We start from the raw sequence: 24,679 nt of genomic DNA, 5'->3' as shown, positions 1-24,679 counted from the left end.
TGCCACCTTTGAACTTTACGCACAAGTGGAACACTAATGTTGCTGATGAAGACTGACATTACCTGGCGGTGTCATCATTTGTCAGTGTCATCGTGACAGCTCGCGTGAAATCATATCAAGATCGGTCGGTGGCACGATTCGATCCACTGAATTGATTTGGTTTTTGCGCATGCACAAGCTTTCATGTTTGCGCGTGACGCACATCGCCCGAATTTCACTCCAACCTTTAAGGGCGAAACACACTTTGAAAAGGACAAGTACGGTGTTCGATATTATGTTCTGCATATTTCATTTCTGCTGCATCACTGGTTTCTATGCCAACTGGCCTGTGTTTTGAATTTGTGAAAGCCAACGAAAACCCACAAAAAGCATGTCTGACTGTCGAGATGTCATTTACTGTGAAACGAGCTCCCTGCAGGATTCCCGGGAGGAATCCTGACAGGTTTGGTGAACTCAGGCCCTGAAGTTTCCTGAGCTGGTGGAACTCTAGTGTGTCACTGTGTGTGTGCCAGAGAGCACAAATCTCTTTTCATTCTTAAGAAAGCTACTAACCAACAGCAGACAGTGACGAGCAGGTTGGAGTAAATCAACACCCAATGAAATCTTTAACTTAGTCATTAAGACCAACATATCCTGAATACAGCTGTCCAAACGATCTCACAACTATCTGATGAGACCAGTAAAATGTCTCAATTATGCTAAAAATATACAATAAAGTCATCTAATGATATCAAACACCACCTTGGCCTGTTCCATTATGTTACCCGTTAACAAGTAGTTCCCAGGATGCAGCTGTACTGCAAATCTTTGGTCTGACTAAGTCCAGACAGAGCAGAGCTGTCCAAACCATGTAAATCTGCCCTTTGTCTGCTTCACTTCAAAACTGCCTTTCCAGAATAGAAAAATCTTTTGTCTAAATGGGAAACAGAGAGCAGCAAGGCTGGCTTGCCTGCTTTGAACACAGTGGTGGACATCAAAGGCGTAGCAGAGGATCCCCCTTCAGAATAGCAGCTACATGCCATTCCAAAAAGTGCAGTGTATTTAGATCTGCAGTTCAAAAGAGGCTGGTGCGGTGCAAGCAGGTCTCTGGGGGCCTTGCCACCAGTAGTTTGGCCTCGCAGATGTTTTGAATGTCACTGCCGACCATTTGCCACTTCTAGTAAAGCTGAGGGCAGTTACAAGTGACTGGGAGGAAGCTTGGCAGAGACTCCTGCTTCCCACCTTGCCTGTCAGTCAGTGTGTATTAACAAACTGTCACTTTGCCCCAACGGCATGTTTGAAACTGACATCTCTGGAGGAGTGTAATGAACAAAGTCTATAGGTTGATGACAACTGTATCTTTAATAATCCATCAGTAAGTAAAAAAAAACAGAATTATTATTTTTGACCTGAAAAAGTACAATAATACACTCTGAGCGAGGCAAAGTTGAAGTTTGGTTCACATATTTTTTAGGTTTCGGGTTATATAAGGCTGTCGTCAGTTGAGCAATACAAATTGTTCCTCCAGCAGTCCTTGTGATCCGGTTACTCCCATGTTCACTCTGAATACCGACTACAGCAAAAAGCCATCTGATATCCTCTCCAAGCTTAATTTCCTTCTTAAAATTCATGGTCAAATATGAGATACCTAGAACAAGAAATTTTTTTTCCTGCCGTGCAGCAATGCAAAAATGTTGCTGATAAGTCTCAGCAAGTCAGAGTTTGCCTATCTGAATAATCACAGAGGAGCTTAGTACCTGAACCCTCCACCTCTGTGACGCACGGCGACCTGCTGGAGAATTAATTCAGGCTTTCTCTTTCCACATATCGGTCTCCTGAGGTGAATTTAACAACGTTCACTTTCAGACTAAAAGGTGAACGTAAACAAAAATGAGTAACAGACATCCGCAGGACGTTATATCACCCCGATGCAACATTTTGAGGCCACCTTTCTCCCCCCTTCATCTCCTCCAGTTCTTCCTGGAATAGTACATTTGCATGACATCACAGATTTGAGGATTAAAGCAACTGTTTTCTATTGTTTCTGGCTATAGGAGCCAGATGTGAAATATTCACTTGCAGAACAAAGTGATCCACTATAGAGAACAGATTTAAAGAGTTTTCTCCTTTAGGGGGATACGAGTCTTTTTTGGGGGTAACTTTTCTATATCTATAGTTCACCCATGCTTTCCAATGAATTGTATTTATGTTTCGTCTTGTAAAATGTTATCACTACGTTGTTTATGGGGAGGAAAACACAAACACGGTAACGTCCTGAGGAAAAACAAGTGTCGACTCGACCCAAATCTGACACGTTGTGAAAACACATTTATCATGCACCTTCCAGTGTTAATCAAATGATTACCCCATACCACCAGAATTTAGCTAATTGCTAGGTGAGGTTTCTGTTGGCTCAGGTGCTGCATACTCTGCATGCTTACCGTCACGACAGTTGCGCAGCTTGTGTGTGTGGGAAAGGGGAACAGCAGGTCTTTAAAACATCAACAATTAAGCTGTTAGGACTCGGTGCATGTGAGCAGTCTCCCCACAAAACAAGCCATAACACCTTTTTCTTTTTCTGCGCGCGGGTTGTTGAGATTTAACTGTATGTCAAAGAAGTAATTGCAGCGTGATCTATTATTTAGAGGAAGGCGATAATTCACGATAGATGAAAGTGGTGCTACACTCGGGACATTTTTAAAACAACTAAATCTTTGTCATCTTTTTTGCTTGATCTGTTCGGCCATGAGAATTGTAAATAATCATGTATCGGGAAATTAGCACGACTACAAAGGAAAGGCTTCGGGACTGTTATAAACATGTCATATCAAAGGCTCAATAATTTAGATATGTACCGTACAAATGCATTTTCCATTACTTATATCCAAGTAAATGAGTCAATTCTAAGTGACTGTCTTACTATCACAAACATTTTTAATGAAAAGTGTCTGATATTAATTCATAAGAAGCAAAAAATGCTTCCATAAAACATTTTCAATATCTACATATAGACATAAAAATCTGAATAAATGTGTAAAAAGGCGAACTCTCTTTTAATCGGAAATTTCCAAATTAACTTCATAACTGGTGTGATTTGTCTTTAATATGTATAAAAGCGAAAGAACTTCAGATGTTTTTACACCGTACCGAAGTGTGAGAACGATCCAGCGACGCTTGTGCAACAATTCCACATTTGAAATCACAAATAGATGTATTTCAATAGATCATGTACCGTAGTTTAAAGAAGAACAATATTTAAGCATTGCGTTGAATTGTTATGCGTTACAAACATATAAATAGCAGCTGCCAAACATTTGGCCCCTCCTCTACCGTGAGATGCGGGTGCCACCTTGTGTTGTGTGTTTATGAGCCTGATGCTGCGTGGACACTTAGTTTTGACGCTGTGAAGTTGAGGTGTCACGGGTCATGAGCTATCCAGCTCAAAGTCCGTCTCATCGCAGAGGTCAGGCCGAGAGGAATATTTCCGCCGTGAGAACTTCAGACAGAGTCGGTCTCCCACCTCGTTCATATGGTGCAGCACCTGACGGACAACGGAAACATGTTTCCTTCAGGTGGAAAAACACTCTTCAAAAGACTCGGATTTGTTTAAATTTCTGTGTGTGTGTGTGTGTGTGTGTGTGTTTATGTGCGCAAGCATGTACCTGGTTCAGCATAGCTTTGGTGTGCGCTGCAGATACACAAAAGCGAGCTCGGGCCTCTGTGATTGGTGTGGCTGGAAAGCCGACTACCACCACACCGATTTTCCTCTCCAGCATTTCTCGAGCAAAAGCCCTGGTCAGCAGCAAAACAGAGACGGCTGTCAACTTAACCCATTCTTGCACAAGAACATCTCACCTGTGATGCATTACACTCTTTGTGAATTCAGGTCTGCTGGACATCAAATTTCTCATCACCAATGCAAAACATGTAACACCATGTTGATGGTGTGTAGGAGTGCTTTAGTGTAGCAGCTCATCTGTCTGACCTGTTCCAGCCCTGCAACGCTCGTCGTTTAAGTTCATGAATATATGAATATATTTGGATGTTGTTTTGGCTTGATATTGTTTTGAGATTCTTTAATTTTGTTTCGCTGGTTCATTTGATTTGAGTCACTTCATTGTTTAAGTCTATTCGATTTGTTTTAATTCTATCTGATATTGTGCAGCCCTTTGGTCAACTTGTGTTGGATATGAATAATAATAATAATAATAAACAGACCTGACTTGAATATGATTTTTTTTTCTCCTGTTAACGTCTTTAAAATTACAAACCTTGATGACAACATGGTGTGTTTGCACTGTGCAATGTGTGACATACGAGCATCTGTACAAAGTGTAATGAATGTGGAAATGGACATCAATCATTACCTACAAAATACAAAACTATGCAACAACATATGTCACATTTTTGAGGTCAGAATACTCAAAAAGGAGCCATATTAGAATGAGGAAGCTGCTTTGTCTGATTAAATTAAAAGTCATGAGGAATGTTGCTTCTTCTAAATCCCCAATTATGCAGCTGGGATGTGTGGTTTGAATGACTTATGGTAATTTCTGCAGAGCATCGTAAATTAAAAGGAGTGCACAGCTGCCAGTTTTGACGGCCTCGAGGAAGCAACACATCACTGATGACTTTCACTTCATTGAGGCCGAACAGGGAACGGCTCATTCTGTGGCAAAGTGGACAGTTTAGAAATGTTAAACATTATAAATGTGCTCTGAATGTGGTTCAATGAACCGGACACAGCAAACTTGAACAGTCTTGCATATTTCAGATCACAATTAAGTGTCTACATAAATAATACTTTCTTAAAAATGTCAAAGATGGACTTCAGCTTTGTTTCAAGACTAAAATTCTATAGAAACTAATATAAAACTAACAATGTAAAACGATGTAGTGATGTAGAATCAGATACCTTCTGATTATGTCAATTACTGGACAGGATCGGATCTTTTTATGGATATTAATAGTGACTGGCATTAAAAGACACTTTATATCCAATTAATGTTATAACCTGAGTGACTCAAACAATGCAGGGTTACACCTAATAAATACCTGATGTTGCCTCTAAAGTGCTTACAGACAGTCTGCACTACTGATTCATGAAAACTATGGAGAGGATAATATGGCTGCCGTCCAAGTCACGTTGAGATGATACACGACAAGCTGACCAGAAATCCCTTGTAACAACCACGAATGCTGAAGTTAATATTTATCAGTCAAAAATGAAGCGTACGCATGATGAATATCCTGATCATGTTTCTCTAACTCTGAAAGAGTCAAGTGTCTTTGGTGAGAGTTTGTGTGCACTTACACTACTTTGCCTGGCATGTAGAGCAGGACAGGAACCACAGGTGAGTCATCATTGCCGTAGATGATGAAGCCCATCTCCTTCAGCTTGGCCCTGAAGTATCTGGTGTTCTCTGCTAGTTGGCGGATCCGTCTAATGCCTCCAATTAAAACAAGGACACCACCAGATGTAGATGAGTAAAGCACAGACTCACAGCTCCCCTCCCCCCCCTTCATATTTCTCCTGTCCCCTGCTGAGAGGGACATCGCTTGTCAGTACTGGCTAATGTGGTGCGAGTTCTTTGCAGTGCCATCTCATCCTCGAGTCCTGCACCTCCATCTGGGCCGTTCCAGCCTCTACTAACACGTTGCTCATGATTACAACTCCGCTGCAGCAGCAGATGGTTCAGTTTTGTCCGCCTGACGGCATGGTATACGCGCTCGCATGTTGCCAGGATGGGGGGCTCGCAAATTGGATGTGATGGATTTCGCACAAAATTAGTGACTGCGGACTTCCACTGGAGCGAAGCCACAACTGAAAGCGAATACAAATAATGCTCAAGTATCACATGTATTTCAGATAAATGTATTAGAAAACGAATCAAAGGCAGCAGAGGCGGCCTGATCTGCTGACCGCCTGTGTTCCCCCAACAACGTGGATCGCTGGGGAGCCTGCTCGCTCTGCGGCTGCAGCGGAGTTGGGCATGACCCAGCTTTGGAACACGGCTCTGTTTCCCTCTGATTACCTGGGAAACAGATTGGCAGTTCTTTCAAAGGGATGTAAGGGAGCACTTTAAATCCCCTTATCTCAGCAGAGAGAGAGAGAGAGAGAGAGAGAGAGAGAGAGAGAGAGAGAGAGAGAGAGAGAGCGAGAGAGAAAAAAAGAAAAAAAAAGAAACATAACATTCGGACATCTGCCAAAAAGCACAGGCCCCATTTTGTAAATTGTTTCTCTCTGCTAAGATAGAGGGCACGGAGGTCAAAAACCTGCTGCCAGACACAGAAATCATACGAGTAGGCGAGAATGTGTGGATGCTGCTGTCTGTCAGAGCTGTGTGAAATTCAACATCAAAGAGAAAGATGAAGACGAGAGAGGAAGGCTGAGCGAAAGAGAAGATTTCTTAAGACAGACATCTTAAGAGAGTGCTTCTTGTCACAGTTAAGATTTTATAGCGCTCTGATGGACACGGATGTTTTTAAAAGACTGCACTGTTTGCCGTGTTCCCTCGTCTCCATCAGACAGGTCAAGACTGATCCCCCCCTTTTCCCCCCACACACACACACAACAGCTATTTCACTGGGCTACGTCAGATGCAAAGCATGTCTGGTTCAGAGCCAGATGAAAAAGTTACTCATCTCTGCATGAAACTACAATACAGCTCAACCGTAACGCGCCGGGCTCTGCCGGTTGAAGTGATTAACCCATTACAGCACTCTACGGCAGACATGTTTATTTTTGTATGCCACAGTTTACACGTCTGGCTATTTTTACTATTTGGTAGTGCATGACTCTAATCGGTCATTTACTTACCATTACTACCACTACACGCACTAATGCTGCTCCCACTCGTACAGGGACTCGGGAGGAATTACCGAGGCGGTGCAGCGACTGGTCCGGTAACGACTGCTTCCCCGCCCCGGTGTGTCTGATGCCATTAAAGCAGTAACTTTTCAGAGCGACAGCGTTCCTCGCAACACACACATGAAAATGATTTCCTCCACGTTGGGGTCACGTGTGCTCAGGGACTGCACGTCTCCCCTCTCCTTACCACTGCAGACCCCTGTAATTGCTTCCACATTTGCGGACCGAGCAGCTGTTTGTATTTCCCTGCAGGCCTTACTGCTAAACATCGGTATAGTGTTCTCTGGATTTGGTTTTCTTTCGCTACGGAGGTGTCAAAGGTTTTATCCGACTGATACAATATTTGTGGGTGTAAAGAACATTTGAGGAGGATATAGATAAAAAAAAAAGAAGAAGAAAAAAAAAAGAAGAAGAGATGTTTACCTTCTGTGCTGCCGTCTTTTCCCGTGATGCACTTGATGGCACGTATGATCTGCTCAGTGACAGGAGGCGACATGGCTGAGGCGTATACAGCGCCGTGAGAATGACTACGCAGGTAGTCCACCAGCTCCTGCAATATTGGACGCAGACAGTCAGCAGGGAAACCATACAGTGTGTCTACGCTCTGTTTTGTTTTTTTTAACACTGTGGGAAATCTGAGTTCATATATTCAAATAAAATCATTTCTAACAGAAGTGTGGCCGTGCAGTTATTTTTTGGCACCACTAGAGAGGGCTCATGTACAGTCAATACCTGAGGAGCAATTAAAATACCTCCCGTCACTTCTTTGTCACTGGGACCCTCTTGGCATTGACTGTGAAATAGCTCGGCATCCCTTCCCGCTCTCAACTTTTGGCGGAGCTCGTGCACTAATTTGAGAAAGACCCAACGTCAAAATGAGCCAGAATGAGGACTGTCATGCTCATTATTCCCAAATGTCAGCAGCCGATTAAGTTTGCGAGGGGTTAACAAGAAAGGAGCAGGATTTTAGGAAACTCATTCAGTCATGGGTCCGGGGAGCATGTGTGTGGAAGTGGTCTGAGGTTGGGGAAGCGGTCCTGTGATGGGCTGCTGCTGCTGCTGCTGCTGCTCGGTGGCGAGCGGGTGCGGGGTGATGACACGTAGCCGGAGATGCCGTCTGGTCACCCCTTCCAACACGCAGCCATCTGTCCCCGCTGGGCGGCGGCTGCGGCTTCCTCAAACACACGAGGGGAAGGGATTTTTAGGTGGGAAATGCTCCAGTGCAGGATAAGAACCCTGAAACAACCTGACATCTGTTTTTCGTTTAAGGGGGGAGATTTTCACAGCTTTATGGCCCCGCAGGATTTCGGTGCGACCAAGATAAACCAGTTAAGAGAACATGTCCGAAATCCATCTCCCGCCCAGGGCACGGAGTGACAGCTTGGTGTTTCCTCGGCCACACGCTGGCTGCAGTACTGATGTGGCAATACGTGTTTATAAAGCCGCAGAGCAGGAGCGGGGCCACAACAGCACACACACTTCAACGGATGCATTTAAAAATCTAATTTTAGCAAGTTTTGAGTAAAGGGGTTAATGAATATAGCGTCCTCCATGCAAGGTTAAAGTGAATTAGAAGGTGCTTGGAGTTTATATATTGGAGTATTTATTTTTGGTACTCTCATAAAATAGCTATAACATGACTGTTTTCCAGAACACATCTGCAGAGTCTTTTGTTGGTCAACCCGAATCCACTTAATGCAGGATTTGCGGGATTTCACCACAACAACAAATACATCAAATCTAAAGGTTCTCTCTCTTTTCCTGCCTCTTTCTGTCAGGAGTTTACTACAGCCAGCTGTCAAACCAGGCCCAAGTGTTCATACTTCAAACATTATCACGCTTGTTAAAAGTCATCCTGTTAAATCTGGAGCGCAGTTCCGATGGCTGCCACAAGAAGGGGCTGGCCCGCTGCCAGCTTTACCTTCTTATTATGGCAGAGCAGAGCTGAGCCAACATAAGGCAAAGGAAGGAAGGGTCCCTCTCCAAATACCTAATTCAAACAACATGGCCGTTTCCCCTGTTGCTTTCTAATCAACTGCCACAAAACTGGTGCGGTTATGTACCAAAGTGTACTTTTTAATGGAGTAAAAAGAAATTACAAAGGCCCGCAGTCGCAGCCTGGGGAACATTTGTTGGACAAATGAGAGCTACGAGAGAGGTGGGGTGTGATGGAGTGTGTATGATTGACTTCCATACATCTTTGAAAAAAAGACCTGGCACCCAAAATGTTTTGATTTTTTTAAATTTGTCTTATATTTAACAACACCTCAACCTGCTGCAGAGCCAAATTGGTTATTTGCCAGGCGAGCAAAAATAAGTCAGCCTAGTTATTTGATTTTCTGTAATGTGATTAATATATCATAATTATTTCTAGAAATCTAGCTCGACTCTTTTTGAGTCAAGGAGGATTTTTTTTTGCACCCAGACTAGTTTTTCCCTGACACCTACTGCAGTCTTTACAAAGTCACTCTTTTGTAGGTTTGAACTGGTGACATAACTGGTTTATGAAAATGGTGATGGACGGTTTTACTCTAAGAAAAGCAGGGTTGTTAAAAGTTGTTAAAAAGTACAAAATGAAGACGTTATTTGTCTCACTTTCTCTTGATTATCACACTACACACTATTCAACTACCAGCCCGTGAGCTGGATCTGTCCCTTTTGAATATTTCTATGGCCCACAAGAGGCTTCCTGTCAATCAGGCTGAACCGTAGACATACAGTATCGGGATGTAAACACGTAAGAGTGTGCATCGTGAGTCACAGACAATCTATGTAGGTAGCCTTGGCGACAGGACAGTGTTGGAAACCCAGCGACAGCGTTTCCGATGACAGACTGCAACATGATTACACCTGCTGCACACCAACCATTCGCTCAGCCACGTTGCACTCTGGGCTAGCGCGCTGCAGAGAAACAAACGTTACCTGAACTCTCAAAAAGCTTGAAAATGTTTCTCTCCAACCTAAAGAGACGTAAAGTTGAGTGTGAAACCTACCAATTCCGGAGTGAATGGATTTAAAGGAATGTATTTACTTTTCCAGCCACAACAGATAAACCAATATACTTGCTGCTGTATGGAATTGAATACAATGATACCATTAAAGTGAAAAAAAAAAGAAAAAAGGGATGTGTATGATTCCATGTAGTAAACTAACATGATACTGTAAGAGGTATTTGTAGCCATTAATTGACAAAGTATTCTGTGTGGCTCACGAGCCTCCAGTGATTTTCTTAACTGATCCACTTGTTATTGAAGTTGAATGTCCCTGCACTACAGATCATGTCTACACTATGTTATAATGACGCTATTCGTCCTGGGGTGTCCTGGTAAGCCATTGGCCTTCGAAGGACCTTTTCTGCTTGTTATGTCCCTCTCTGGAACAAACTCCCAGATAACCCGTCTTGTGTCTTTTATTTTTTTTTTTTTTTACATAGTTTTGTGTTTCCCTTGTATCTTGTTTTATGTAAAGCACTTTAAATGACCATGTTGAATACTCTGGCTTTGCCTCTCGTTACATCCACATAAAAAGCGGAAAACTGAAGTAACAAAGTGGTCTTAGTCGGCTTACCTTTATAATGAGGAAATTTCGATATTCTGATATATTTGTAAAAACCAAACTGTGATATATTTATAGGAATATTGATTACTAGTGATAAAATGGAACAGGAGAAAACTAAAAGAGAAAAGAAGATCCACAGGCACCTTCTTCCCTGCGATATAGCCTCCAGCAGCCCCAAAGCTCTTCGTGAAGGTCCCCATCATCACGTCCACGTCGGCGGGGTTCACATCAAACAGCTCGATCACGCCCCTCCCTGTTGGTCCCACTGCTCCGATACTGTGGGCTTCATCCAGGTACAGGTACGCTTTGTACTTCTTCTTCAGAGCGATGATTTCGGACAGCCGTACCACCGAGCCCTCCATGCTAATGAATACAGTTACAAAAGGATCAGCATGGACAGACACATTTCATCAATTATAAACCAAACTCTTGAAGTGATTAGGTCTAAAAAGAAAATAATCTGACCTAAGTTCCTCCCCTGTGGAGCGTCACTACATCATATAAATTAACATAACATAATTGGACATGTCATATTCTTCCAGGAATCTTTCTGCTGGCCTCTTTCACTTTCCTCCCACCTCCTCCTCCCCATCCGAAGAGAACCTTTTAAGGTTACAAATAGACAGCACGAGTGATTATATGGCTGGGAAATGGAGCAATCCCAGACCTGCTCTACTTGCTGTGGCTGAGAACGTCTGCAGCCCAAATGACATAAGACAGGGTTTCACCAGGACCAATGTGGACATCAAAGGCGAGCCCGGGATATAGCTAAAGTATGCTTAGTCTTTATCCAAGCCTTTTGATGTTACCGGGAGGTGATAGATGGGGCATTAGTTCTTTCAGCACTTTCGCTCCCATGTCTGAGGTTCACATTAGACATTACTGCCTGATAAAGGCAGTTTAATAATGTGCAATTATGTTGTCTCCTCACAGTACAAGGATTGTTGTGGAAATGATCATTACATTAACACTAACTGACAGCCATGTTTAACGTTTTCCTCTTTTTTGATTAACAAAACAGTCATAAAACCATTAAGTAAACTTCACAGTGTCATATTTTAGTGGATAAGCCCTGAAATGTAAGTGTGATTGAGGGCATGAACAGGGAGGAAAGGAGGAAAGAAAATGGCTGTGATAAACAGTTGGAGTTGGGGGTGTAGCCAAGTCAATCTCTGTGGCTCCATTTGGCCTTGATTTGGAGCTAATGAGCAGATGGAGAGGGTCACTAAGACTCGGGATAGCTCACTGCCGGGAGAGACACACACAATACCTTTCTCCTCTCTCCAGTAATCAAACGGTACCCAACCATACACACATGCAGGCGCACACACCAAATCTATTATTCAAGGCTAGAAAGGGAAGCAATTGAAAAAGAGACCATTACGGCTAAGCAGTCTCACCTCGGGTTACAAACATTTTCCTACCTGGGTTTTTGTTGTGCAAAAGGCTGAATGGCCACACTTACAAAAATTGTATACTAGATTTGTGTTGGTAAGAGCGGTTATATTAATGTGTGGGTTGTAATAAAGACAGCTGACCTGTAGATGCCTTCCACCATGATGAGGATCTTCCTCCAGGGCCTGTGAGTCCGAGGCTGCCCCGAGCAAACTGCCTCTTTCAGCAGCTTCTCCAGACTGTGCATGTCTAACACACGCACACGCACACACGAGAGGAAAAGAGTGAAATCGCAGTCGAGAACATTAGGTTCACAAGAGGATTTTAAATTTTTTTTTTTTACTTTGAATTATTAAATAAAGTGTAAATGTTTAGAATAACATAGAAATCCCATTTCAAGTCGAAATTTTGTATGCCTGTCACTAATACTGAAAGTCTGACCGAATTATTGACATTTTGACTTTTTTCTCAAAATATAAAATAATACTAGGAAAACAAATCTTCCTTCTCTGATTTGTTTTTGAGGCCCTGATGTCTGCAATGATAGTTCAGGCATTTACAATGAAATCACAAACAACTAAACACTTTAAATGTACAAAACTGTACAACTGAATGCAGCAATAATCAAATCATAGCTTGCAGGGAACGCCCACTCAAAACAAACAACAGCATGTAAAGTAATGATTTCCATACGGCAAGGAAATTTACAGAGTACACACAGCATTACCTCATTTTCTAGAAACACCTTCAACAAACCTTTGCGGTGTCTGTATCAGGGAAGAGTATTGATTGAGCTGCGTATGGATTTGGCTAAAAAGACCTGTTCAGTGCAGTCTGCACCGTTGCTTAAAATCATGACTGAGATTTTGACCTAAATAAAACAATTTCCCAGCGACATTCAGAGTTGATTACAAGTAATGATCGTCAGCTGCACACCAGCAGATGGCAGTGTTGAATAGCTGTAGTTAATAAGCAGAATTATTCAAAGTATGACTGCAATACAACCATTTCCTGCTGAGCAGCAAGGAAAGCTGTCATAGCTAATAATCTGTCATAGATGATTGATATCACTGCCTCAACACAAAAACAGGTTTCACTTAAGAGGCGGCCGCAGTTCTGCTGCTAAAAACCCCTTCTTAAACAGAGCAGAATACATCTAGTGTTACCAACAGCCAGACTGGGGAGAGTAGACAGTGAAATCCACTGTGGCATGCTGCATGCATAGTCATGACTGAGGGACAGATGATTTCACAGTTCAGCACTGATTTCAGATAAGCGATAGCCTGACATGAGACGCTGCACGACTGTCACTGTGAGCATGGTTATCTTTGCTTCTGCACGCGACCTGTGCAAAGTGGTGAATATCCGTAAAATGACACCATATTATCACTGCTCAGACCCTGCTGGTGCATGACTATCTTTATGAAAAATAAATAAACAATAAATAAATGACCTAATTATTTGAAAGAATAAGAATGCTAACCATAAAAGTTGGCATCCTTTACTTAAGTATTTCCGGTATTCAAGTTCAACGATACAAAGCGGCACAAACCAGTTTTTCTGGTCTCTGGTATGAAATTCCATCTCCATTACAGATAGACCTGTTGTAGACGGCTCCTGTACTGATAAATATCATTACAAACGATCACTATTTGTTGTGGTGGCTGAGGGGCTTGGTACGGCCCTCTTAGTAAATACTCTGCTAGTAAAAGAGTGCCTGGTGCAGGAGGTAAAAGAGACAGGGAGGGGTCAGCTCAGGTGCCTCAGGGCTCTTTGCCTTTAGACAGGCCTCTGGGATCAGCTTGGAGCACCCTTAACTGACTCTGCTTGTACCTGTCAGGACACATTTGCTGCCAGGGGACTGCCACATTTGTACTGTCTTCTGAAAGAGCAGGGATGTTTGTAATGTAGGAACGATGGATGTTGTATCATCCACGCTTAATCATTTGCCCTGATATCTATTTGCAATATGCAATTTGACAATGTATTGGAGAGCCAAAAGGTGGCATTTTCATACAAATAAACTTGTGTTTTGCTTTTCGGCTGCTGCTGGATAAAACAGTCGTGGCTGTGAACTGAGCCCATTTCAATAAAGCTGTTGCATTTGCTGCACAACGTTAAGTAGGTCTTTCCTAAGGCAAATCCTGTACTGCACAATAAGTAATGTGCTTCTCGCAGTCGCAACAATTTGAAATGAACAACAACAAAAAACAGATAGCGTGAGCAGCACTGGCTGCAAATAGAAATTGAAACTTCATGAACAGACAATTTCATGACAAAAAAAGATGTAATGCTTGTTGCTCTGGGAGGGAACAAAACGCACAGGCAATGAGTCTGGAGCACTAAAGATGTTGGTAAACTGAAACAAAATTGTTCCCACTGGTTAGAACTTAAATAATACTTGTGTTTTTTGGTTCGGCACTATGTCTCATGTTCAATTGAGAAAGAAGCTGGACTTACTGTTGTGTTTGAACACCCGGATTGTCGCTCCTGACAGTCTTGCCCCCAAGATGAGCGATGTGTGATTTAACTCATCGCTAAGTATCAAACAACCCTGGAAATCGGTGACAAGAAAAGACTGGATTTAAATTTCACAAGGTTAGTTCCAGTGCAATATGACTCAATGCCACACAAATGCAATCAAACACTTCTGACAAACTCCACAAAATACACTGCAAGGACTGTTCATTTTTGATTATTGATAAGCGGAAGAAATTTGCGTTGATGGGGTATGATGGACTTTTGAATGTAGTTGTCTATAATTAGTAAGAAAACTAAAATCATGGCATTGTGCGCTACCCCTCTATTGTTTTTATGTATTTTAACACACAGTATGTTTTTATTGTTTCGCATAGTGTCCTTGTGGAATATGTAGTATAATGAAGGATCCACCTGTCCAATTACATGAGCTCACTCCTCTTGCCCCACCCCCACCCAAGCCTCACTCATAATAAGATATCTCTAGGTTCTATGTACTGTGCATGCTAGAGATTTACTTCTTTAATGTTTGATGAAGTTGTGACCCACAGACAAATTATAATCTTCATAATAGAGAGCACAGTACTTCATTTTCCATAAAAATCTGCATGCAAATTAATTCATCCGTTCCACGAAACTCTTTCCAGTACATTAGCATATATAACACTGAAGCTCTAAGCATTAGACTGCATTAGTCTGAAAGAAGTCTTGTAGAGGGTTATGTTGACACCGTCTCAGTGACAGATACGCTCAGTCTGGCCTGAGGTCCAGCTGGCCTGGTCCCCAGTCTACCAGCAGCTGTCACTCTAATGTTGCTCTGCCTGCACAGCGAGGCCTGTCCTGGCACAGCCTGTCCCTGTAGGACAGAGTTGGCAGCGAGGGTTGACCCCCCCAACCTCTGCAGGGTTACTGTGGGGGCTGCAGCCTAAGGGGCGGCTGCACCTCTTGAGCTGCATAAACGACCTCACTCTCATCACTTAAACAGTCAACCTCCTTTTCCTCCTGTCCGGTCCAATCACAGATATTCATGCTGTGTGTTGCCCCTGGTAACCCACAGCCCTCTGCGTGAGCCCGGCTGGTGTGCCGAGAGGCCAGAGTATGGGTAATCACACCCCCGAGTAGTGCTCTTAACAAAACCTGCCCTTCCCTGCCTGTGTGTCTGAAAGCAACCATGTACGCCCAGAGCCCAATCCTTCTGGCTACTGTAATGTTTAATTATGATTTTAATTAACAGGGGTGGGTCGGGACTTGTTCGCAGCTGAGTTTAGTTGACTGTTATTCATTAATTTAGGCCATATGCAAGAAAGGAACAAAAGCTCGGCTAATTAGATTAATGTCTGTTGCGCTGTGAAAATTACACTCGATTCAGTAGGATTTCCTGCGAGCAGTGTGGCATTGAGTGTGTAATATTACATACCTTCCCAACAAGTGCAGGAATGTTCATTGAGTTGGTGGCGAAACCCATCCCGAATGTCAGAGAGGACTCTACTCCAAGGAAATTGGCCACGAGTTGTTCCAGCTCTTCATGGATGCTCAGGTTACCTAGGAGACGGAAATCACAAAAGGATGAGTCCCCCTGACTAAGTCATTGTACCTGTTGGTATATCGAGTAGTTCTTTAGTCCTTTGGGGTTTTATAGTCTTTGTCATCCAATCACAAGTTTTGACAAAGATTAATGTCTCCTGATAAAAAGCAAGAGACTCAAAAGGCAAACGTCTGGATCAGCATCAGCGCCTCTCACTCTCTGTAGATTCAAGGAGATTTATGAAGATTCAAGAGGTGGCAAATTTCTCATTTAGATTCAACTACCCTTTTTCCTCCCAGGTAACATCGAGGCACGTCCTGCAATGTCTAAAATGATTCTGCAGCACATTTTGAGGCCGAGGCAGTCGGTTATAACCCTGTGACAGGTGGGGACCAGAATTCATTTAGAAAATTGATCAGATTGTACTCCGTCACCTAACGTGGTGTTTTTTTTCTTCTATTTTGTCCAATCAAAGTGGGATTTTCAGGTATATACTTTTGTGGTCAGCTAATAAATAGAAGAATTAATGGCATACTTGTAAGTTACAGAGAGAGAAGTGGTTGCTAAAAAGGGTATATACACTGTATTTACTTTCTGCTGGCTCTGGGCGATGTTATATACTCCGTGCATGTTAGAAATATACCCCGATAAAGAAACAAATTGAATACACTCTATGCTTAGTATAACAATTTTCTAGTGGTTACTGTACAGCTGAGTTCATCTAAAAAAATAATTCTAACTCAGAATATGCATATGGAAAAGGTTAATTGTATATACATGGGATACTAATCACTGTAGTCCTAATCAATATCAATCAGTAACCACAAAGAGCGGACAGTTCAAACAGACTGGATTGTCTTTATCGTGATTCCCGTTCGGTGCTCTCCATTAGGGCTTGCGCCAAGTCAGATCGATTCATACATTTCCTCGACCGCTCAGGCTCACAGCCCCTGCTGGCATGTGCAGCTTTTTATTAATCAGACCGCATTGGCATTTGCTCTTTTTATGGAACAATTTACTTAGCCGTGGCTTTATAGGCCCGCCTTACCTTCTTATTGATATTTCAACCGCACATATCTGCTTTTATGTCTGGATACTCTTCAGGTAAGAGTCAGCAGATATTAGATTTCACTCACGTTGCTGACTCGAGCCACCCGAAATAAAACAACACCTACATCTCAAAGTGTGGAAGGTCACCTTCCTGCCACCACAGCCATCATAATAACCCTGTTGATAAGACAGCTAAATAATTATTGCCAAGGGTAGAATGCACTTCTGTGGAGAGACAATTAAGTTATTGTACTCAACTCTAAGTTAAGTCCATCTCTTTTATTGTGAAACATGTGATTGAGGCTTTTTTAAAAAGCCTTTGTAGGAAGATAAGAAAAATCCCAGCATAAAAGAGTTAATCATTTCTATCACAAACCTCAACCTGAGTCACAGTAAACAAGTGGAGCACTTTGATTAGATGCAAAGATGCAGCAGCCCACATTAGTGCATTAGTATATTTGCATTGTGGTATTGTTATTACTGTGATATGTAGCTGGATCTAGCATTTCTTGGTGATTTGTCCTTCATTTGAATTCTTGACGTCATTATCACATTTACTGTATGTTAATGATTGCAGGAAAAGCGGGAACAACAAGCTATCCATTAATGTAATCCATGAATGTTTAAGTTGTCTGTTTATTCACAGGGTGTGCCTTCAGTGCACTTTGTGACTACTTTTGAGCGCACATTATCTTCCCTCTGCACATATACACAATATTCTGTGTGTTACTTATGGTAGAGTTATTTAAAACTTGTTATATTTATAACTTTTGGTAAGTTGGGAACTGAACTTGTGATTGTGCCGTTTTTATTAGAAGGCAATATCAGATCATGTAGAAGGGAGGTGAGATGAAACATTTTAAAAAGAACCATGCATCGAAACACATTTCACTTGAATCTTAAGAGGATATTAGAGGCACAGACAAGCGTGAAGTGTGACAAAAGAACTATAAATGTTCTCTGATTCAGTTGTATTTTCTTTAATTGAGTGCTGGTAAATTCAATAAAAACACATCCAGGAAGATTTCCTGTGTATCACTAATACAAAATGCTGTGGTGATATCACTACTACTACAGACACACAGAGATCTTTAATAATTTATGCTTAATAGGGTCTCATGGGGGAAATGCTTGTTATTCTGTAAACCTCTCGGTGAGCCAGCCGAAACACACATTAGAAACTCCCACTAAAACAGTCCCATTTTGAAAGAGAAATAAACATATAAATAAATCACATAAATGAATAATGGATGGTTTAGAGGTTTGGGTGTGTTTGGGTTGGGTGTGTGTGTGTGTGTGTGTGTGTGTGTGTGTGTGTGTGTGTGTGTGTGTGTGTGTGTGTGTGTGTGTGTGTGTGTGGTGTGTGTGTGTGTGTGTGCGTGTGTGTGCGTGCGTGTGTGGGGTAGAGTGCGGGAGTCGTACTTGCACTCTGACACACATACGTCTAACTAACAATCACATGCCCTTTCATTCCTCTGCTTTTGTCAAACTGCTGATTTCGTGCAACACAACACAGCGACTCAACTTGCTCTGAGCTTGGGTGTCAGCTCACCTCCTGCTCTCAGCAGATAAACACAACGCACCGGCATCACAAGTTAGTGTCATGAATTGAACATCGTTGACAGGAAAAATACTTTTCTCCAGTAAAGTTTACCAAGTGTGGCCTGTTCGACAAGCTTTAAAATGGTTACCGATGTACGGGTTTTGGCGAATAGACATACATCTGATGGCTGATCATTATTTTTCCCTGCTGCAACGCTACTAAACCAGAGCATGACATCCTGGCCCACACAGCCACTTAAACACCACCAAAAGCCAGATAAAAGTTCAAAGAATAAAACCCCATTCAAAATTCATCAGAAAGCCACAGATCCCACTTTCTGATCCTTGCTGTTCTAACACTTCCATACATTTACAATCCTTTTAGCAGCCTGCTTAATGTCCAGGGTGTTTCATAATGTTACATCCCACTATCATATACAGTAGCTTCCCTTGCTCCTCAGTATGGACCAATATGTAATGATCTCAACTTATGCCCAAACGGTACATTATTTAACGAAAGCTGAATAATTCATATTACATTGCAGTCACTGGCAGATAATTAAACATGTGGACAGTATAATTTGCAAGAAATATAATAAATGATGCAGTATAATTCACAAGAAACGTAATAAATGATGGGATGAGGGAGATGGAGTTTTATTTCCAGTTTGATACTCGACCCATTCAGTGTCATCCTGGCCTGACAGACTTTAGTAATAGAGGCACATACTGTATAAGACGTTTCAAGCACTCTCCACTACTTTACAGCTCTTAAAACTTGAATTATAAAGTGAACATCTTTTGCTCGAGGTAAAACTAGCTCGAGGAGACAAGTGGCACACGATTCCTTTTATCTGTATGACTGAATACTGAATATTGACCACAAACTCACCTATTTCCTGCCTTGTGCTGCAAACCCCGACCCCGTACTGCTGCATTTTATCAGCCACGGTCTTCAGGAAATCAGCGTTGTTCTCAGCAAATCCAAGGTAGTTGTAGGAGCCCATGTTGATGACATTGTGTATTGTCTTCCCAGTAAACCTGAAAGCATACACAGTATAGATTAGCAATCAATTAGCCTGTCTTGTTTTCCCCACCCACCCACAAAATTGATTACATGTTATAAAAAGTAATCAACATCAAATTAAATATGCTATTTGCTAATCAGGAATATGTTACTCTATCTGTAGAGTTCTGCTCACGAGAAAAGCAATTATACTCGTGTTTATTTAAGATAAGCAGCGACTGCGTGCAAAAACAGCTTTTGTTATTTGTCGTTTATTTAGTTTGACATTTGGTTAAGTACATAAACAACATACAGGTCATTTTAATCCAGAATTAAGAGATTATGGAATCTGGATAAAGAAAATCCAAGCGTAATAATTTCGTGCAATTCAGGTAAAACATCACAGAAATGTACACGGTCAGTCAAGACAGCACATCATCGGAGTTTAATAGTATTTAAGAAGAACCTCTTCTTTCATCAAACTGACCTACTTCTCACAACTCGTGTAAACCGCTACAAAACCCATCTACCGGTCTCTTTACTCATTCACCACACTGCTCCACAAAAGACAAGTGGACTGCCCCGTTTCTACTTTTCCTCGTCACATTAAACCTCTTCAAACATGTAATCCACATTTATCTCTTTACAGAGTCATAATGTCATTGCCTTTCCCCCGGAGCAGCTCTGCTCATCTTCTTTTTCATATTACTGTATATTTTCAGACCCTGCTGTGCAGCATAGAAGAATATCAACCGTGGTCCAGGAACTCAGGAATGACATACCATTGCTGATGACAATTTCCCAATTTCACCATTACCTCATAGAGAAGGGGAGTGATCTAGCCACACGAGTCTTAGGTGTCTAGTTTCTAGCTCCAGAAGAGAGACGATTGTGTTCAAAAATACTTGCAGGCCCGTTCTGAGCCATAAGAGCATGTGCACATTCTTAAGTTGAGTCATACACTCACAAGCCAAAAACTGTGTGCCTAACATGTTGTCGGTCATTCGAGTGCAGCCAAAAAAGCGCTGACCCACCGAGACATGGACTCTACAAGACCTCTGGAGGTGCTCTGTGGTATCTGGTGCCAGGACGCAGCCCGACCTTTGAGTCCTGTTGTGACTTGGAGGCAACACAGGTCAGACGTGTTCCAGCAAATGTCCCAACACCCAGTGGTGGCCTTGCTGTTTTGGAGATGCTCTGACCAAGTCGTCTGGTCATAACAACATGGCCGCTGTCAAAGTCAGTCTTGACATGCGCCGTTGTTATAAGTCATATTCACTTTATCCGTGGCTCCTCAGTGTACATGATCATGAGCCTACAACATGTCTATCAATGATGATTGGATTACAGCACCTGAACGTCCAATTGTAGTCATCAGACACCCTCTCCATCAGGTCAAAGACAGGTCCAGGCAGGCTGCATATGGGACGGTTCCAGTTGTCTCGTACCCTCATGTACAGGTTTCGAGTGTAAAAGTTCTCAAAATCTTGATAAAGGGGTACAAAATCCTGCAGGCGAGGAGAAACATGTTTAATAGCTTCGCAGTAAACAAATACCAGGATACATGTTTTATAGTAAGATGTGGCTTTTTGATCCGGTGGCCTCAGCATTAACAATAAAAGTAAATCTTCTAATAATTTAAACCACATTTTCAACTGTTACATTAGTAGAAAAATTGGACCAAGCCTTTAAATGTCATGTTTTCATAATTCGATCAATCTTCACTTTAAGTCAAGTCTGATTTCTTTATATAAACACAACAGAGGTTAACCAAAGTGCTGCACATAATCAAACACAAAACAGTCAGATCGACTTGATCAAAAGAAGAAAAGAAAAGGAAAAAAAAATAAAAAAATGTAAAAGCAAGATTAAGCCACAAACACACAAGAATGTAGGAGCAGTAAATAATAAATTAAACAGGGTTTAATTAATTAAATGGAGCTTTAATAACCGATGTTGACCAAATATTCAGCAAGATTATCTCAGACACTGTCTTCATTAACCTGTTCCAGTAAAGCCACCATCACCACTGAGCCCTCATACAGTAAAGCCATTCTTCCCTTTGCTTGTACTGTAAGTGACTGTTATCAAACACGGGAGACAAACTAGTTATTCCTTCCATAAACCGCTTCATTGTTTCTGCCTACAGACATACCATTGTACACAAATAATTGTAAATGCTTACAAAACATGGTCACAGCATTTAAGACCTTTTAAATGCTTTAAAACAAATGTACTTTAACAGCAGGCCTTATCGCAAAATCTGAAGCACAGTAACAAAGAAACAGTGCGATTCCCCTGAGATTTAATTAGATCTTGAACAGATATTCTCTGCGGTGTCCTGCCTCACCCATGGCAACGTTAGAGTGCAGAGCAACACAAAGGAAGAGAGCAAAGGGAGAGCTTAAGGGAAGAATCTGAAATAATTAGAGAAAAACAAAATGTATTGACACCACACCCACACACGTACGTCTGTCTACATGTGCATGTGTGCAAGTCTGCAACATGCCTATGTTTGAGCTGATTGCGTGTTTCACCTACCTTCTGCTCCTGCCTTTCCTGGGCAAGGTGGCACTTCTCTAAGCCCACAGCTCTGAGGAAGTCTCTGAGGTAGCCAAACAGAGTGACGATGCCAAAGCCCAGGTAAGTCATGACAGCCACATACATGGGCGCCTGTTCAAAAGACTCCTGCCTGTGCTGGCTGGAGGCGACACCAGTCCCTGGACCATTTTTCTATACAACAAGAGTCCCAGAAGAGACATCAGAACACAATACTGTTTGAATAATAGTGGCTCGATTTCAAAGCAAGAGCTGGAGTTAACCTGAATAAAAAGAAGACAGGCAGTGGCCTACAGTCACTAACACATATTATTCAACCCTGTAGAAAAATAAACGGGAAGATTAGGATTATTATGTTAAATAAAAGATGCAAAAATAATGCCATTTAAAGGATGATTTTTGGACACATTGATTTTGCATAAACCGGCAAAACCAATATCCCTGCTTTAGAGCTATTTTGGCTGATGGCTCACCTATGGCTAAAAATGTCCCTGAGTTACGAAGGTATATATTCTTTTCATTGGGAAAAGACAAATTAGAAATAGCTAACATTTTGGCTGCCATTGATTTGAGACAAGTGGTAAGAGGAGGAAACTTGCACAAGAAACTAAAACAAAAACAAAAAAAAATCACTGTACTATTCTACAAGGATGGTTGTTGATGCCCAAAGTTTATAGCCTTGTTTTGTTTTTTACTATGACCATGCTGCTGTCTTTCTGTCAGCCTATCCTGGGGGACACATTAATGTCAACAAGACAGGAAGTAGAACAATCAAACTTACACCACAGATACTCCATAAAAGAGACTTGATTTATCAGTGTGCCTTGCAGCATTTAAATGTGCATATTAAAAATATATATATATATATATTAGTGAAACTACAGACAACATGATTATTACTGCGATCATGAATTGTTTTACATGTCAGACATCAGCATGAAATCATGTAGGCCTTGAAATAAGTCTGAAATTTTATCCAAGAAGAAAAGTCACTTCCACATGTTTGTTCGCTTCAGCTGCTGGATATCGAATTAAATGTTTGTTTTTGTGCAGTGGACGGAAATAGGTTTTTTTTTGTGGTTTTTTTCCCCCGTTGTTAAGATAAGTATTTAAGGACTTTAAAAAAAAAAAAAAAAAAAAAAATCTTCAAGCAGAGGAAAGCAAGTTTTGACATCGATGATGCTAACGTTTAGCGGTAGCAGGCAGTCCGACAAAATCAAGATGGACTATATCAAAGTCTGTTTTACCAGATGGTATTAATTTGAGTGCAAACACAAATATTTGTTCAAATTTAGCGAAGTAAACTCCTCACCTGAGTCTTAGTGTATACGGCTTAACAAGTATTTAAAACGACGTCTGTGCAAACTTCCACAGGACAGAGTGAAGCAGGTAAACGTGAAATCTTCACTGGTGATGTAGTAAATGTGTATTAAGAGGAAAACATGGCTTCGTAGTCAAATGACTTGACTAAAAGACAAAATCACCTTCATGTAACTGCCCAGAAACTTACCATTTACAACTGTGCATTGGACAAAAAAAAAGTTTGAACAAAACCTTGCTCTCACACCCAGCGGAGCCTGGGGGCAAAAAAAAAAAACCTGCTGGGACGACAACAACAACAACAACAATAAAAAGCGTTTCTGGGCGGGGCTATTTTTTGTATTTTTTTTTTTTTGTATTGGTGTTTAAGTAGTTTCTGAGGAACTGAACAAACCTGTGAAACGGACGGCATCATATTTTTAGATGTTGGTATTTTGATGTCTGTATTGTTAGTACTGGCAGGCAGTAGCATATTAGTCCTATGGAAGATTTAAAAAAAAAAAAAGAAAAGAAAATACGCTGCCATAATTGTCATTAAAGGTGTATTGCATGTCGGAGTGTCAGTCTTGGCGTTGATGGGATTTTTTTTATTTTTTATTTATACGCAGGTGAACAGCCTCTGGGTTTCAAAATTCGCTTACGTCACAGCTCGTCTCAGGTAAAACAGCCCCAAAGAAATGATTTCCATTCAAGCGTTAAACACCTGGCCGCACCTTAACTCGCGATGCACAATGTTATTTAGAGAACAACTTGTTTTTGTGTGTAAACCTTCCAGCCGCTGACAGACATACCTCTTTCCTGTGGTGAAGTCCGTTTTTCTCGAGGTCTTCGCATTTCCGTCCATTCTGGATCAGCTGTGGCTTTAAGTTGCTGCTGTCAGCAGCAGTTCTCGCCATAGTCCTGTGAACTCAGCAGCGGCTGCCTGCTCTGTTTGACTGTCAGGTATAATCTGCTCTGTTTGACTGTCAGGTATAATCGCTGGGCTTTACTTAACTTCCAGAGGTGACTTCCTCCTTCTTTTGCTTCCGTTCAGCTTCTTTTGAAATGTGAACGGCCAGCTTATTCAACACTTCTCCTTTCACTATTGTGTAAATACATCAACTTCTCCTTTGTTGTAAAATAAAACTATAAGCATTGTGAAAAGCTCCACTTCACATATAATCTGAGTCCGAGTCTTAAAATATAGATTTGTCTTTGAAAATTGTTTTCAAAATTTTAGTATCTTACACAGACTGCATATAAAGTAACTTAAGTTATCATAAGTAGCATCGTACGACACAACAAAATGGATTGCAAAACCTTTATATTATTGGAAAGTCAAGCACACTTGCACAAGTAGTTTTGAATACTTTAGGTATTTTTTTTTAAATTTAATGCCACTTTATACATATTCTCA

At 41.5% G+C, this 24,679-nt stretch overlaps 1 protein-coding gene across 1 annotated transcript; it reads right to left on the bottom strand.

Annotated features, from left to right (window-relative positions):
• Positions 1-1,340: 1,340 nt before the first annotated feature.
• sptlc3 (serine palmitoyltransferase, long chain base subunit 3) lies at positions 1,341-24,219 on the bottom strand. The gene is made up of 12 exons (XM_069690116.1): positions 24,075-24,219; positions 21,946-22,137; positions 20,758-20,912; positions 19,291-19,439; positions 15,699-15,823; positions 14,264-14,357; positions 11,947-12,052; positions 10,552-10,771; positions 7,274-7,400; positions 5,294-5,429; positions 3,642-3,771; positions 1,341-3,520 (listed from the first exon to the last, which is right to left on the bottom strand). Exons 1-12 carry the CDS (start codon positions 24,177-24,179, stop codon positions 3,404-3,406), a joined length of 1,656 nt encoding a protein of 551 aa, XP_069546217.1. The 5' UTR covers positions 24,180-24,219; the 3' UTR covers positions 1,341-3,403.
• Between the last annotated feature and the right edge of the window lie 460 nt (positions 24,220-24,679).

The sequence above is a fragment of the Brachyistius frenatus genome, unplaced genomic scaffold, assembly GCF_029030835.1.
Source record: "Brachyistius frenatus isolate BFR_SWC_R1_liver_20210118 unplaced genomic scaffold, ASM2903083v1 Contig_8, whole genome shotgun sequence".
Taxonomy (NCBI): domain Eukaryota; kingdom Metazoa; phylum Chordata; class Actinopteri; family Embiotocidae; genus Brachyistius; species Brachyistius frenatus.
The sequence above is the reverse complement of the archived record's forward strand: the minus strand, read 5'-3'. Positions and strand labels throughout refer to the sequence as shown.

Coding starts and splice junctions, on each gene's coding strand:
- sptlc3 (XM_069690116.1), bottom strand. CDS start 24,179: ATGGCGAGAACTGCTGCTGACAGCAGCAACTTAAAGCCACAGCTGATC. Junction 14,358..15,698: donor TTCCTGCACTTGTTGGGAAG/GTATGTAATATT, acceptor ACCGATTTCCAG/GGTTGTTTGATACTTAGCGA. Junction 10,772..11,946: donor ATGGTGGAAGGCATCTACAG/GTCAGCTGTCTT, acceptor TGTATTCATTAG/CATGGAGGGCTCGGTGGTAC.